This window comes from Zingiber officinale, chromosome 2A (genome assembly GCF_018446385.1).
Source record: "Zingiber officinale cultivar Zhangliang chromosome 2A, Zo_v1.1, whole genome shotgun sequence".
Classification (NCBI taxonomy): domain Eukaryota; kingdom Viridiplantae; phylum Streptophyta; class Magnoliopsida; order Zingiberales; family Zingiberaceae; genus Zingiber; species Zingiber officinale.
In genome coordinates, this window is record NC_055988.1 from 105,899,315 (window position 1) to 105,916,276 (window position 16,962).

At 36.3% G+C, this 16,962-nt stretch overlaps 1 protein-coding gene across 1 annotated transcript; it reads left to right on the forward strand.

Annotated features, from left to right (window-relative positions):
• The first annotated feature begins 4,180 nt into the window (after nt 1-4,180).
• On the forward strand, nt 4,181-4,723 carry LOC122043873 (transcription repressor OFP13-like). The gene has a single exon (XM_042604440.1). The coding sequence runs from the start codon at nt 4,181-4,183 to the stop codon at nt 4,721-4,723; it is 543 nt and encodes a 180-aa protein (XP_042460374.1).
• Nucleotides 4,724-16,962: the final 12,239 nt, after the last annotated feature.

The following is a 16,962-nucleotide window of genomic DNA, read 5'->3' on the forward strand; positions in this document are numbered from 1 at the left end:
TACTTCCAGAGCAGATCTCCAACACCACTTAGTGCATGATCAAGCAACTTAAGGGAAGGACGACTAGATAGTTGATCAGGTTAAAGATTTGTTCGAGATACATTCAGTAGACAACATGGTTAGAGAATCACAACGATATGTCAGAATCACAACCGTTTTGTCAGAGAATATTATTTTACTGTAATATAAGCATTCACTAGGGTCTTCTTAGAAAATGATTACACTTCCCATCAGCCGATAACTTATGACAACATATTCTTTCAATCGTCTCATTAATATTGTATGTTACAAAAGGAGTGTGCATGGGTAACGGAAGATTCCTCACACGGTAACTATACGTCTCCTAAATTGTACATATTCTCTTACTCAGAGCCGACCTTGGGCCAGGGCTCCCAGGGCCCAAAATTTTAAGGGGCATATATATATATATATATATATATATATATATAAAATAAGTTTTTTTCCTTCAAATTATTGTTTTTTCACTTCCTCCCTCACCGAAGCAAGCAGCGAAGCCTAATTTTCACTTCCTCCCTCATCGAAGCAAGCAGCGAAGCCTAACCTCACGATTTCTACTCACCGTCGCTGAAACCCTCCCTCGCCGCACCTTCCCACGTCTCACCCTCCCTTGCCGCACCTTCCTAGCTCCCTCCCTTATCGCCGAAACTCTCCATCGCAGACTCGCAGTCGCCACACCCTCCCTCGCCGCCGCTGCGCCTTCCCTCTCTCGTCGCCAAAACGGTGAAACCCTCCCTGGACCAAGGACGGCTTTGCCTCTCACAAAGGCGCCCTCCATCGGCGAGACACGCCGTCTCTAGCCCTCCATTGGGGAGCCCACTGTGCCATAGGTTTTGTTTTCCTTCTTATTTCTCTGTGATCTTACCTTCTCAAAGGTGTAAGGTGTGTTTTATTTATTCAAATTGCTTTAAAATGAGTTGGACAGAAAAGTGAGACCCCTGCGCTCCCTTCGGATGCTTGCCCCTGCCTCTGTATCGGTTGTTGTGTTGTTTGTGCTTCCCTTCTGAGTTCCATTCCTTTTATTGATCTTATGAGGAGCGACTCACCCCTCACTGATTGATGCTAGCTTTGTGCTCATTTGCCCATTCCCCTGTTCTACATTCTTTGTCGCCTTTTGTAGTTCCTGAACTAGTTTCAAGCTCTGCCCCCCTCCCTCGCGACGAAACTCCCTAACCGGTATACACTTGTGCCTTTCTTTTTCTTATTAATCATGTTTTATTTCTACATAAATTGAAATATCCGCTCCATTCATTTTTAGGTCTTAATCGGCCCTAAAATGATTAATCATGTTTTATTTTTGCATAAATTAGAAATTTCCGCTCCATTCATTTTTAGGTCTTAATTGGTCCTAACATGATTAATCATGTTTTATTTATGCATAAATTGGTATTTTTCTTATTAGACATAAATTTGGGTTCTGTGAGGATGAGTATTATTTGTTTCCTAATGTTTGAGTGTTCTCGTAGTCATCATAGTCATGTTTAGCTTTATCTTTGTAAAATGTTCCAAAATACTAGCAGTGCTAGTTGATAAAAAATATTTATAGAGTAATAGGCAAGTCTAAAATATGCCTATATTAGAGTATAATTTCATAAATTTCAAAATACGAGCAGTGCTCATATTCATAAATTGGAGTAACAATTCTAAACATGCTTATATTATTGTGAGATAGTTGGTAGTTTCACCATAAAAAATATCAATTATTTTACTATATCTTTTTTTTTGGAACCTTAATTGAATATAATAGTTATGCTTTTTTATAAACTTGCATGATATCTATGTAGAGTCTTATATAAGTGGATTTTGAATCGAACATTCTTCGTATCAAGTTTTATTGTTCTTTGTTTATACTATTGTTCATAATTATATATCATCATGAAAATTTAAAAATTTATAGTATTTTTAATTTTTGTTATTGCATGGATTGTTATACATAAAATTTAATTCATTTATATCGAGTTTTTACTTATTTAGGATAAAAAGATTTAATTCTTAATTACTCTGTTGAATATATTGTTTAAGTTACTCAAACTCAAAGTGAATATATTTATGATAGGTCTTCCTGGTGTTCTCTTCATTCTTCTGGATTCCTATACTGATATTGAAAATAAAGATTATAGAGGTAAACTAACTAGACTACACTTCTTTATTGTTTCTCAGTTTGGTGTCAGGATTTTGTGTTAAATTACTATGTTTATCTTTTTACATTCTTGAGTTAAAATTTTCTCCATTGTCAATGTTCTTTTGCTAAGAATTTTAAGTGATTGTTCTTTGAAAACACCTCTTGTCTTCTGAATAAAATTGATTATAAATAGAATTATTAATCTTGGATAATTTAATAGTATAGGAATAGGAAAAAAAAATTATATTTATAGTTTTGGAATTGATGTCTCATTCTTATTTCTAGGTTAGAATTACAGAAATTTATATATAAATAAAAAAGGAACCGTTATCATAAGATACAAAAGCTTCTTACAACTAAAAAGTTTTCTCATTATATTTTTGGAAATAAAATTTTATAGATTAAAATAATTATTAATTAAGTTGATGGAAGGACAAAATTGGGGTATACTTAATAATTTCGCCCAGGGCATTTTAACAACCAGGACCAACTCTGCTCTTACTCGACAACTTCTGACACATAACTTTCTTTGTCACCTCATGATTACAGAGATAGAGGTTATGAAAGATAGTATATAAAGGAGGGGTCTTCTCTGTTGGCAAGATTTGTAAAATCACCTTAAGTGATTCTCAATTACACCTCTCAATTTCACTTAGCCATCTATTGTTCTTATTTCCGTTCAATCAACATACTAATTTCAGCATTGGAGAGCTTATGTCAAGGACCCTCTCCTAATTTTTGACGTTAACGTTCTGCCTGCTATTTTTGATATGTATAAAAAGAAAGAAGAAGTCTCCTTTTCCCTAATTCACAATTTCCCCGTGGTTAACAGTACAGTCCTTTTATATATATATATATATATATATATATATATATACACGTCAACTATACATTGGTCACCGTACATGTATTATGGGCAGGACACAGCCGAGAACTAATGATTAACTTACATTAATAGACAAGAGGATTTGAGTTGCTCCTACTTAGGAAACCGTTAAGTATTTATCTCCATTTATTTACTGCGAGATCGATGATAAAAAAAACACTTGGGACGAGCCTTATCAAATTTTACATCAATTAGCTTAGCAAACGAAAGCGTAATCACAAATTCTCAGCTCTAATGATTGTTCGACATGATCCAATTCAACTGTTCATCATTTATCGCTGCCACACTGTCGATCCGCGTGTTTGCCGTGCAAATCTGTCTCAGGCAGCAGTGTCGCCGTCACAGAGAAGTCCTCCTGCGACAACTATCTGATCGTCCAAGACTATAACGGATTCTGAGTCTTAGATATAGATATAGGTTTTAGTCCTCGTAGTAGCTAGGATGATAAATAATGGTGTACGATTATTCTTTTTTCTATAATCCAGATCACAGATACGACAGCCTTCTGGCCTATTGATGTCTACAGAGATCAAACTTACTCCAGTACTGTTGTTTTCTCTTCTTAATTATCTAATCAACAACATCAACAGATATATTTTATTTGAATGGAAAATAATTAAGGCAATTCATGCTTTAGAAAAATGACTACGTACGCGCCAGTCATTGATCCGTTGTTTGAAGCGGTGAAAGAGCGAGCTAATAGCATCCCGTCACAGTATTGCACGGTGTCCTCAGTACACCCACCAACATGTAGCAGCCAGTTGCAAGCCTGCAAAACTGACAAGCAGGAGTCCGTTCAAGGACTCGCAGCCAGAGCCACCTTCTAATAATCAAAGGAAAAAAAGAAAGGTGGTGTCAGTCAGTCACCTGGAGCATGGCAAAGTGCAAAGGAACAAATCATCGCTCGAGCCATTGACGACGGGTCGGTCGTGGTCTCGTGGCTGATCTCCTGAATGATCTTGCACGTCCGGACAGAGCAGAAAGCGCCCACCAAAAATTCCCCCTTTTGAATGCAATCCATGTTGCACGAATCATTTAGGCTCTCTCTCGCTGCTGCTGCTGCTGCTGCAGGAGGCTCTGCTCACATGCGTGCAATCGGCTTTTTAAATAAAAACCCTCGCTCGGCTCGACCTCCATCTCCATGAAAGAAAACCATGGCCAAGAAGCAAATCTTTGCCTCTCTTCCTCTTCCTTCGCTCCTCCCTTGGCCTTCTTGCAGGTTAGCGAGGGCGGCGCACTCCTTCAGGGAGGGAGACCCGGAATCGGACCGCGACTACCTCGACTACCTCGACTCGACGCGCTCGGCGGAAGAATCCGGCTACGACGACGCGGCGGAGGCCGTAATTCGGGGGCTCCGGTCCGACAGGCTCTTCTTCGAGCCCGCCGCGGGAGCTTCCACGAGCGCGACGCTGGTGGCGCCACGAGCTTCGGAGGGCCTGCTCCCCTTCGAGGGGAGCGTCGCGACGGTGATCGAGTCGCACGACCCGTACGGCGATTTCAGAGGATCCATGGAGGCAATGGTGGCGGCGCGCGGCGATAGCGAGTGGGAGTGGCTGGAACATATGCTGGCCTGGTACTTGACCGTCAACAGGAAGAAGACTCACGGCGTGATCCTCTTGGCCTTCCTGGACTTGCTTCTGAACCTTCCTCTTTCCTCAACTTTGGAGATCGAAGATGTTGGAGATTACGAAATGTAAACTCTTCGTTCATCACTGCCGCAGCGATGATACGAGCATATATGTGCATGGAAATCAATCGATGCAAAAGCTTTTGTGAAATTTAATCACGCAAAATTCCACTCGCGTATTAGGCACTTAGAGTTGTGAAATTCACCAAATTAAAGACGCATCTAAATTCTAAAATTTGAAAATGACACAATTGTTCCATTGTGGTATTCTGTAAGAACAAAATTTAAAAGAACAGGTATTATATTTTAAAATTTGGTTTAGTATTATTGTGTAGTATTGATGGAGTTCAGGAGTTTATGAGTTTATTTTAATTTCGACTTAATAAGGAAATCGGGAAAATGGGAAATTAATGTGTAGGTAATGGTGTAATAATTAAATTCTCTGTAACTAGATATTTAATGTTTAAATCTCAATTATACCACATTATACGAGATTTTTCCTCTAGCGGAAAATGAATCTAAAAATACTGACTAATTTAGATGAGTTTTATTAATAGTTTTGATTGATAGAAATTTTTTATAGGATTGAATTGTTCATCTTCAAAATTAGGGTGAGCTGAAAATCAGGATTAAAATGACAAAAAAAAAAAACAAGAAATGAAGAATTATTGTACGTTGTGCGAGGGCTGTCCATCTACTTTTTGCTGCACCAATAGAACTATACACTTTGTATGTAAGCCAAAAGCATTGTCTCCCGCAATGATGAGATGGAACTATAGGTGAACAGTGTTCAGAGACTGATATCTGACACGTAATTAAGACTGCAAACTGTGATGTTCAGCAGTAGACTTGGACTCCTCAGCCGGATCACGAGAGTCGTGTTTGTAGTATCGTGGATGATGCGAAGAACACAGTGCATGCGTAGTCTTCATACGAGTTAGGAGATAGTTTTCCCCAGGTTTAATGTGTCCATCTAAAGGACTTGCAAAGTATGGATTGGAAGTTGAAAGTGACACTACATGCGAGATTTTAAACGTGGATGCGATCAATTATTAGACTGTTTAAACCTGCAACGTCGGCTGTTCTTATTTGGCTCATTCATCGTGGAATATAATGTTGTTGTTTGTCTCACATTCAACGGGAAAATCAGAGAGTAATTATTCTTATATGTAGTTGATAGTAATATTACGAGATAATAAGTCTATCTTGCTTAATTGCTAAATATGTAAGGCCGTAAATTCACTAAAAAAACATAAAGATTCTGAGATGAATGTAAAATTTTTTGTAACGAAATTTACAACGAAAAAAAATTCCTCATCGACTTGCAGTCGCTAAATTTTGTGACAAAATTATGAAAAACCGTCGCAAATTTTTGATATGAATTTTAATTTTCAAGGAGATTTTGTTACAAATATGGGATGAAAATTAATTCCTCGTAAATTTCATAATCTCAAATCTACGATGAATATATATTTTCGTCGCAAATTAACCACGAATTAGTTTTTTTAGCAAAAAACATTGTATATTTGTGAAGAAGCCGTGACCAAAAAATTCCTTTTTTATGATAGATCTGCGACGAAAACATATTTTCATCCCAAATTTGTAACGAATTCAATTTTATCGCCAAAAACATCGCATATTTGTTAAGAATCCACGTCAAAAAAATATTTTTTTTCATAGATTTGCGACAAAAGCATATTTTCATCCTAAATCTATGACGAATCAAGATTTGTCATATATTTGGGATGAATTAATCTAGATTTATCGTAGATGGGACAAATCTTCACAAAACTCAAAATTATTTGCTAGCTTCTCCCTGTTTTTAATACTTTTATCATGTTTACATGTTTACATATCAAACATGCAACACATCATATCCAACACATACTATAATTAACATATTCAACTCATCCTACAATTAAACATATCCAAGACATCCTATTAACATTCAAAGAAGTCATCCAAAATTAAACACATCATATTCATACACAATTAAACAACATCCAAACAACAATAAAATCAACAAATCATAATATCCAAACATATCAAAGTTCAACAAGTCATAATATATATCCAAACAACAAATCTAACAAGTCGTCCAAAGGACAAAAAAAAATACAAATTATCATACCTCGGGAGCTTCCTTCACCTTCTTCTGTTCTTCCAAATAAAAAATAAGTAACATTTATAACAAAAAAATATGTATCTAACATATCAATGATATATATGTCTAACATTTAAAAATTAAATCATTATCATAATATATCAAAGGCTTAATGACAAAAGATATCATTCATCCTTAATTGTATGAAATATATATATATACATGAAACTTGTAACTAAGCGTAACAAAAATATATATATATATATATATATATATATATATATATATATATATATATATAAACATGTATCAAATGTTCCATGACATAATAAAAGTATTGAAACTTATATAGCTAACTTTGCATAGATTAGTAGTAGGCAAGTCAAAAATATACAAAACATAGTATAACATGCAAAATATCCAAGTAAAATAAAAATATAAAAGTATCTATAACATGACATGAAAAAAAAAATCTTAACATAAAACTTAATAGCTAAAGACTTACATCTGTTGGTGTCTATTGTACTAATAATCAGGTTTTTATATATGACAAATAGAATAAAGTTAGATGTATTGTTTGTCTAACCTTGTAACCAAGTATGCAGGACCTGACACCAGGCTGAAGCCTAATTAGGTCTAGAGGATCTAATAACTGGCATGAAGTTCAAATAGATCAAGGAGTGACTTGATATTTGGCAAGAAGTCCAATTGGGTCTGTAGGACCTAACAACTGGCTAAAGTCTAGATGAGACATCTGGCAAGAAGACCTGATCGGTTAAAGAGTCAAGTAGGTATGCAATGGTAAATACGGTAAGCACTAGAGGAGATAGTTCCAGTGAGGGTGAGTCCCAGTTAGGGGCTATAGGCGTCGTCCCAACTTAAAGTCATTTTGGAAATCTAAGTAAGACCATGACTAGATCCTGATCTTAGGAAGACACGATCTAATTAATAATCATTCTCTAACTTTGTATTGTAAGGTATTTTTACTAACACTTTGAAGCAGGAAAACAAGGCTAGAAAAAGGGCTCCGAATGCCCGGAGCATGTCCAAGTGCTTGGACGTCTGAGCGCCCAAAGGTGCTCCAAGCGCCCGGACAAGTGGATAGGTGCTCCAGACGATAGCTTGAGGTGGAGTTCACTGGTTTGCCAGCCCACATTAGCGGTCCGGGCACTCGGAGGTGAATAAAGTTTACATATAAACTTTTGACAATGTGCAACCACATCAGCACACTCCAAGCACTCAGAGAGGCGCTCCAGGTGCCCGGAACAACCTATATAAGCAGCTTCGACCAACACCTTCAGATCACTAATTCCTACGACTTTTGTACTCGCGCGGCACTTCGAAAAGGTTTCCGAGATACTGAAAAGCTACTCCGACAAGCGAAGCTCGAATCTTCCAATTTTGTATTGTATATACTTTTATTTCCTGCAATTGTACTTAATATTTGTATTGATCATTCATGATTATAGTGATTGTCCAATGAAAGTACTCAACGAATGCGGGCCTTGGAGTAGGAGTCGTCGAAGGCTCCGAACAAAGTAAATCTACTTGTGTTAACACTTGTATTTTCTCTATTCTTTTCCGCTACGTAGTCTCAATTTTTGAAAAAATGAAGAATGCTATTCACCCTCCCCCTAATGTCTTTACGATCCTACAAGTGGTATCAGAATGGATTTGCTTTAAATTAGTACAACCACCAATCAAGCAAGGAAAATTTTATTTTTTTTCCTTTGGATTTTAATTTTTCGAAGCTATTTGAATTGGTATAATTATCTCTTCGAATAAACCTTTTTCATTTCGATTTTACTCAAGTTGGTGCAACACAACTTGAGTTTTCGTCTCATTTTTTTCTTTCTACCATACTACTTACCTCAAGACAAAGTCATGGAATCTCTGTAATTTTTATTTCTAGTGTCTAAATCAGATGGCCTAAAGCGAAGGCTTCAGCACCGCTCGCCCTCCACTCTTCACCGAGGATGACTTCCCATATTGGAAAAGGAGAATGGAAGTGTACCTCAAGAAAGATATCGACTAGTGGTTCTCGATCCGACGTGAGTACCAGGCACCGATTGATGAAGCAACCAAAGTACCTATTAATCCGAAGAATTGGAACCCGAACATGAAGAAGAAAGCCCAGAACAACTCCAAAGCGCTAAACACCCTCCAGTGCAGACTGACCAAGGAAGAACGCAACTGGGTTGGCCCATTTGAAAATGCAAAGGAGCTCTATAACAAGCTAATCGAACTAGACGAGAGCACCCGTGACGTGAAGGTAACAAAAAAAGATCTTCTCTTAAATTCCCTTTTCAATATTAAAATGTAGGATGGAGAAACGACAATGCAACTCGACGCGAGGATCAAATACATCCTCAATGGTCTGCACCTTATCGACCACAAACTTTAAAATCGGGATGTCATAAGGTATGCTCTGAATTCGTTTCCCTGAAATGTACTGTAGGCATCTATAATAGATGCTTATAAAATTTCGAGGAATTTAAATAACTTAAATTAGATGAATTATTTTATGAATAGAGATACGTGAACAAATTAACACTCAAAGGACTAAGAAAGGTGTAGCTTTCCTTGCAAGTTCTATAAAGTAGGCAAAGAACAAGACCAAGCAAAAGGCAGAATCTGAATCTGACTCAGATGTAGAAGAGCAACTGGTGAACATAGTAAGGAGAATGTTCACCAAGGAGAAGAAAGACTTCAGCACAAAGAACCTTCAAAAGATGATCAAAAACAACATCAGCAAGTCAATCATCTCCTGCTTTGAATGCAACAAAAAGGATCACTACAAGCACGAGTGCCCGAACATCAAGGAAGATAAACCCAAGAACTTCAAGAAAAAGAAGGCACTCAAAGCGACTTTGGACGAGCCGTCTTTGGAAGAATCAGACAATGACGAATAAAATTAACACAACTATCTTGCATTGATGGCAATTGGACCAAAATCAAAAGGAGAATCTGAACAAGATGAAAAGTCAGAATATGAGTCGAGCCACAAATCCACACTCATTTCTAAAGGTTCCATCGAGGTAAACACTACTCTCAGTTCTAGATCTTTTAAAATTATTGCATGTCTAGATAGAAAATTAACTACTGCTGAAAATCAAATAAACATACTTAGTAAAGAAAATGAGGAATTAAAAGAACAACTTAAATCAAACCCTAAACCAAGTCATCTTGAAACTTCAGCTCAAAGTATTAAACTTGATGATGAAAATTCAACACTGAAATTTGAAATTGTAAACCTTAAAAGTTTATTAGAAAAGTTTACAGCAAGATCCAAAAATCTTATCCTTATTCTTCAATCACAAAGGGCAGTTTACAATAAATCTGAACTTGAATATAAAAATGGTTCGAATAAAATATTTACCTCGTTCTTCTGCAAAACTAAAAACCAAGTCAAAGCTTGGGTACCCAAATCTTACTTATTAAGACAAAAATGGATAAAAATAATTCTATGTATCTAAAAAAGAAATCCATTATATTAAAAAAAATAAATCCCTGAATAATTTCAATAAACCAAAGAAACTTGTAAAACCAAATTATGATTATAAATCCAATCAAAAATTAAAAACTTACAAACAAAACTAGAACCAAACATATTTCAATGATAAAATAAATTGAAACAAATCCAATTCAAAATACTATAATTCATGGGATACTCCAAATTAGTTGGCACCACAAGAATATGAACCTTACCCAATAAGGGTATTATGACTAGAAAAATTTGGGATCAATTTAACTTGGCAAATAGTACTAGAAAAGTTTGGGATGATAGTATGTTAGGAAAATTCTGTCTATGCATGTCTAGGAAGGATCATATATGTTCAACCTGGTGCATTTGACCTAGTGAAACTAACTGAAGCTATTCTTACCAATCTAAACTTGTTAGACCAAAGTTTTGTATTAAGCTCCTTCGGTAAGACTATTTAAAAAATCTTGAAGCATGTGGTTACTTTAATTATGTCCAAGTGACTCACCACGGGCTAGAAATGTATGCAAAAAATTCTTGCTTGATGGAACCAAAGCTAAATTTGAATCTAACATAAGTTAAACTAACCCCTAAAAATTAACATAACTCATCTCACTAAATTATATGATACCTCTGCCTGAAAACTTAGACTAGGTGAGATAATTAAGTCAATTAAAATTTAAATTTAACTTAAATATGGCTTAACTCTAATTAAATTCAATTCAAATTAATTATGATGTAAAAATCTTTATTGATAATATAAGTTCAACTAAGAATCCAGTGCATCATTCAAGAGCCAAACATATTGAAATCGAACATTACTTCATTAGAGATTATGTCGCTAACGGAGACATTAAACTCAACTATGTCGAGTCCAAGTTCAATTTGGCTGACATCTTTACTAAATCACTGCTAGAATCTAAATTTAGTAACTTACGAAGAAGATTGGGAATATGCACGATAGACTAGGACTCTTATTATCAAATATATTTTTAAGTGATTTGTAAATTCTAGAACACTTATTTTTTATTCTTTTAAAAATTCTCATTTCTCTAGTGTTTCAAAACTTATTTTGGCCTTAGTGTAGGTCGAACCCCGAGAAAACATGATCTTATAGATCTAGATAATGAACAATGAGCATCTCACGAGCACATTAGGTATACCTTGATTGTGTATTCAAAAACTTAAAATGGTGTGAGATGCGTAGACCTTTTGTCTGGGTTTCAGATGTTTATATCAGTGCATCAAAATTAGTTTGGGCTATAAATACAATAGTACATTGATCAAGTTAAGTAGTCTTTTTTCAGCAAATATTAACTGGACAATATTATTTAACTTGATTAACCAAATGGAAATTGCTATCTTCTGTATAGCTAGCTAGTAATTAAAGGTTTGACATTTAAGGAACAATTTTAGATGAGTATTTTTAAACTAAGTTTATTTATTTATTTAACAACTTAGTTAAAATTTTTAATAACTTAATTTAAATTTTTAATAACTTAATTCTTTTTAACAACTTAATTAATTTTTTTTACAACTTCATTAAATTTTTAACATCTCAATTAAATTTTTTAATAACTTAATTAAACTCTTAAAACATAATTAAATCGTTCAACAACTTAATTCAATTTTTAACAACTTCATTAAATTTTTTAACAACTTAATTAAATTTTTTTAACAACTTAATTAAATTTTTAACAACTCAATTAAATTTATCAATAACTTAAGTAAACTCTTAAATAACTTAATTGAATTTTTACCAAATTAATTAATTATTTTAACTTAATTAAATTTTTAAATAACTTAATTTAACTTTTTTCAATAACTTAATTTTTAACAATTTAATTAAAATTTCAAATAACTTAATTAAATTCGTCAGAATTTAATCAACTTGAAACTTAATCAATCCTAAAAAAATGCGCTGATGCAAGCACCTGGACTCGGTCTAGGTGCCCCGCCTCCACAAAACTAACACATGGTTTTGCGGAGGTGCCCCGGTTTTTGAGGGTCCGGGCACCCAGAGAGGTGCTCTAGGCCCCCAAACAAATATTGTAAAAGCGCCCCATGGGGTGCCTCTTCCACTTGTCTCAATTTTTTTTTCTTTCCCAAAGGTTCTTCATCGAACCTTTAAAGAAAAAAAATTTTAAAAAGTTTTAAAAAAAATTTCCACAAACTTTTAAACTTTCTCTTCCGGTTCTCGAGCCGCGTTGCTGAGGATTAATCAAGGTCGTTATTTCTTTTATAAATATTCAAAATTCCTTAGTCATACTCGAAACTTAAATTTTTTAAAATATTTTAGTAATAGTTTAGCCTTTAATTTTTCTTATTATATCGTTGAATAGGAAAAAAAACAACAGATGTTGGTGCTGACCCCTCCAGAACTCCTAGCACTGACCCTAGGTTTCCTCTTGAAGAATATAAGGCTAGATTTTCATCAATTTCTTATGTGTCTTTACCTAATCAATATTAATGTAGGACTTTCTTTCAGCGTTCATGCATTCCTAATGTAGAAGTTATTGAGTATTATCACTTACATAGACTAGTTTATTGTTTAAGTTCGATAAACTTAGGTTTGTGTGTCGAATTGTACAACAACTTAGTCAAAGTAGATGATTTTACATACACTTCCAAGGTCGTCACTAAGTCATCTTATCTCCTACCACCCTTAGAGATTTCCTAAGTCGGCGACCCTCAACCGTTCCCTTTGTCTGTTACCCATTCGGTAATCCCTACTCTCACATTACTTTATATACGATATATTCATATTGTTTTGAAGGTGAGAGGGTACCTACAGTCACCTAGTTTGGATCAGCCACACTTAATATTCAGCACTACATTCTCTATAGGGTCTTGGTGAAGTGCATCCTGTCACTCACCACAAGAGATGTCGCTATGATGCAACCTTTTCACTCCTTCCTCCTGTATGCATGTTGTCAACGGCTAGATATAGATATTAGCCTTCACATGTTCCATACCATTATCTACTCTGCTAGCATCTGCACTAGTATACGAGTCCACATGGCCTATTACCGCATTCTGACCGTCTACTTACACTCATTAGGTATTGATGTCACCATAAATAATGTCATACCCTTAAATGAGTTGTGCATAATAGGTGCTAGGAATTTGTCATTTGCCACCATACATATAGATAATCAGGGTGTCGTGTCTTGGAGGGGGGCATAACATCAACCAGACCAGCGTCAGCCTGCCCAGCATCCCCTTGTCCTTGAGGAGCAACCTCAGGATGATCTAGAGGCGGATTTGATGCTTGATATCTACTGATACTTCCACCCCCGATCAATCCTACTCTTCCAGAGAGAGTCACCCGCCTAGAGGCGTCTGCGACTATACTTACGACAGGAGGTACATGATCTTTGGGAGGAGACGAGGACTAGCCATTAGGAGACGTAGACTGGACAACACCGGATTCTAGAGATACTCCGATCATGGGGTTCAACCCACCTTCCGTCATCCTCCTCTGAGTAGATATTTTGAGTTGTATTTTTTTTGTGTGCTACTACCTTATGTTCATAGCTTCTGGATTTGTACTACATTGTTTGTAATTATGCACTATTATTTTGACTCTTATTTTGTTACTTCCTTTTCATTCTTTTCTTATGCAATGTTTATTTTCTGCTTTTGATGTACGCCAAAGGGGGAGAGAAGAGTTAGGTAGAAAAATAAACTAACTTAATATTCTTTTGTCATATTTTTTTATACATTATTATTTTTCTTATTTTTCTAACTTTAATCTAGGTTGTCATTACATCAAAAAGGGAAAGATTGTTGGTGCAAGTTATGTTGGGACCTTGACGTCAGCTAGAGGGGGGTGAATAGCGGCTCACCCAAATCGTTCGCTTCCTACGTTGTTAGCTTGCGCAGCGGAATAATACAAAAATAAACAAGCTAAACAAAATACAAGACAAGAAAGAATGCAAACCAAGCTACACGATCATTTACGTGGTTCGGAGATAAAGCTCCTACTCCACGGCGTGTCCGTAAGGTGGACGATCCCTATCCGTCGGTGGATTACTCCCCGGAAGACCTCCGGCTAGCTCAAACTCCTTGTGGGTGGAGAAACCTCACCACAAACTCACCAAGACCTCTTGGACACAAGGAAAACACTTGAGCACTTGTAGACTACTACTTAGGCCTTAACCAAGTCTAATTTCGTCAACTCAAACCAAGCTCCCAAGCTTTGGTTTTATAGCCCGCGGGTTGAAAACCCCGCCTACCAGTCGACTGCTAAAACATGCAGTCGACTGTCCTCTGTGGAAATTCGATCGTTACACCTCCAACGGCTCGATTTTACACATTCTGTTCGCTGCCAGTCGACTGCCCCAGTCGACTGCACCTGTCGACTGCTAAAACATGCAGTCGACTGCTACAGTAACGCTACAGTACTGCTACAATAAACCCTAATTCTTATATTTTACTCCGAGTACAATCTCTCAGCACTCGTCCCTGCCCGACCAACCTAGACCTTGCCTTCTAGCCTCCTCCATCATCCTTGCGTCCCTCGGATGCCTCCCCATCCTTCACGTCTTGCCTTCTGGAGCTTCCATCGGCCTTGTCATTGTTGTCGGGTCTTCCTTTGCCAAGAGGTCGCGCCTCCGGGACTTCATCCATTGCCAAGTTACACTTGGACTTACGTTGCCAAGACTACATGCTTGGACTTACACCGCCAAGACTCATCCTTGGACTTTCCTCCTTTGCCAAGATCACACTTGGACTTTCTTGTTGTACCTGTATCCTGCACACTCACAATGCATATCAAATACAACAATAAAACTAACTTAAACCTTTGCCCAAACATCAAAACCTAGGGTCACTAGATTGCTCCAACAATCTCCCCCTTTTTGATGTTTGGCAAACTGTTTAAGTTAGGGAAATAATATATCAATAATAATGCAAATAAACATGCAATCTACACATGCATAAATCATGGAACCTAATCCTAGGCTCCCCCTTCACCTAAACTCCCCCTTGAGTTAGGATTTCTTGCAAAGGTATGTAGGTTTCCCACTTAAACCTAAATTTCTCCCCCTTTGCCATACATCAAAAAGAGCTCCAACAATATCCCAATTATCGGACTCTTTGACCTCTAATGACCATAGACATCATGTATTAATTTCCCATAAGATTACATACATGTTCACCTCTCTTTTAGTCATTTTCTAGTGCTGAAAAATAATTTTAGACCGTATCAGTCGACTGCAAGAAGTACCATGAAAACGAGCTTACAGAGACATTCTGTGCTCGTGAACAGTGTTACCAGTCGACTGGTAACTTTACCAGTCGACTGGTACACTATTCATGAAAAAATCAACCTTTTCTGGCCAACTTCAGAAATGCGCCAGAAATTCCACAGACCTCCAAAAATCCTCAAATTTTGTGGAGAGGTCTATTATATCAATATCTACTTGGGAAAAATATATATAAAAATATATCTATCACCAATCCCAAGATTGACATAAAACACAAAACTAGCTAAAAAGTTCAATTGAACCTTGACCTAAAGTCCTAGTTTTGGCTTCCTCTTGATGTATTTGCCCATACTAAACCATAATGCATCACTAGCATTAGTTTATATGGCATCTATATATCAAAAACTAATTTTCATGCAATATGAACCCAATTCATATTTCTATGCATGAAACTCAACTCAATTGTGCCAACCCACTATGTTAGAGACTTAAGTCCGTCTCCTAACCACTTGGCACATTTGATAACCCATCTACCATGGATCCCAAAGGCTCTTCCTAACCTTAGGAATCTTAACCTTAGTCACCTCCCTTGGTGACTCATCCACTATAGCTAGGTCACTTCGATGCACCTCGGGTGACACTTGGCCTACTAAACTCACCTTCTTAACCTTAGACACCTTGTCTTTGATTAATTTCTTCTTGTCCTTAATCTTGGACACCTCATCCTTGCTATAATTATATGCTACCCTAGCATATTCCTTCTTATTGGCCTTGGATGACTCTCCCTTGTCCTTGGCAACACCTCCCATACCAATGTCATGTGCTACCTTAACATTTGACGTCCTTTTGGTCTTGGAAAAGATTTTTATGTTTTAAAGGAGTAACTCCCCCTAAAAACATGGTTAAACTTCTATCATTGCACCAACAATGACTTGGGGTTCCTAAATAATTAGGAAAGCCAAAACTTGAAGTTTTGACATTAAAAATTCAATAATGAAACTAACCTCAACCGAAACTTCACTTTGGTTTTTCTTAACCAAACCATACTTGTTTTCATCATGAAACTCATGTAGACATTATTTAGAGTATACTTTATCAAGGAAAAATAGTTTTCTATGAAAATACTTCCTATTTTCAAAGATTGACACAAATTTGAAACTCTTGAAAATTTCAATGTTTTCTCCTAGTTTGTGTCTAACTTTCCAATGATGATTACTATCAAAAGATAGTCTTCACCAAGGTTTTTCAAAAGTATTTTGAAATCATTTTTAAAACCAATATCCAACCACGTTCTTTGAGCTCAATGCACATGACTTGTACATTAGCTTTCCCAATGATTGGAAGACACATAACTATGTGTTTTGATGAACCTAAAACTCAACAAGATGCACTAGATCAACATCTTGAGTTTAGTTCACCATCTTAACATCTCACTTATATCTAACGTGTATTAAAATACATACAAGTCACCTTATAGTTCTTTGTGAGATGTATATTTGGTCTTGCCATAAACT

Excerpts from the sequence above, each read along its gene's own strand:
- LOC122043873 (XM_042604440.1), top strand. The coding sequence starts at position 4,181 with ATGGCCAAGAAGCAAATCTTTGCCTCTCTTCCTCTTCCTTCGCTCCTC.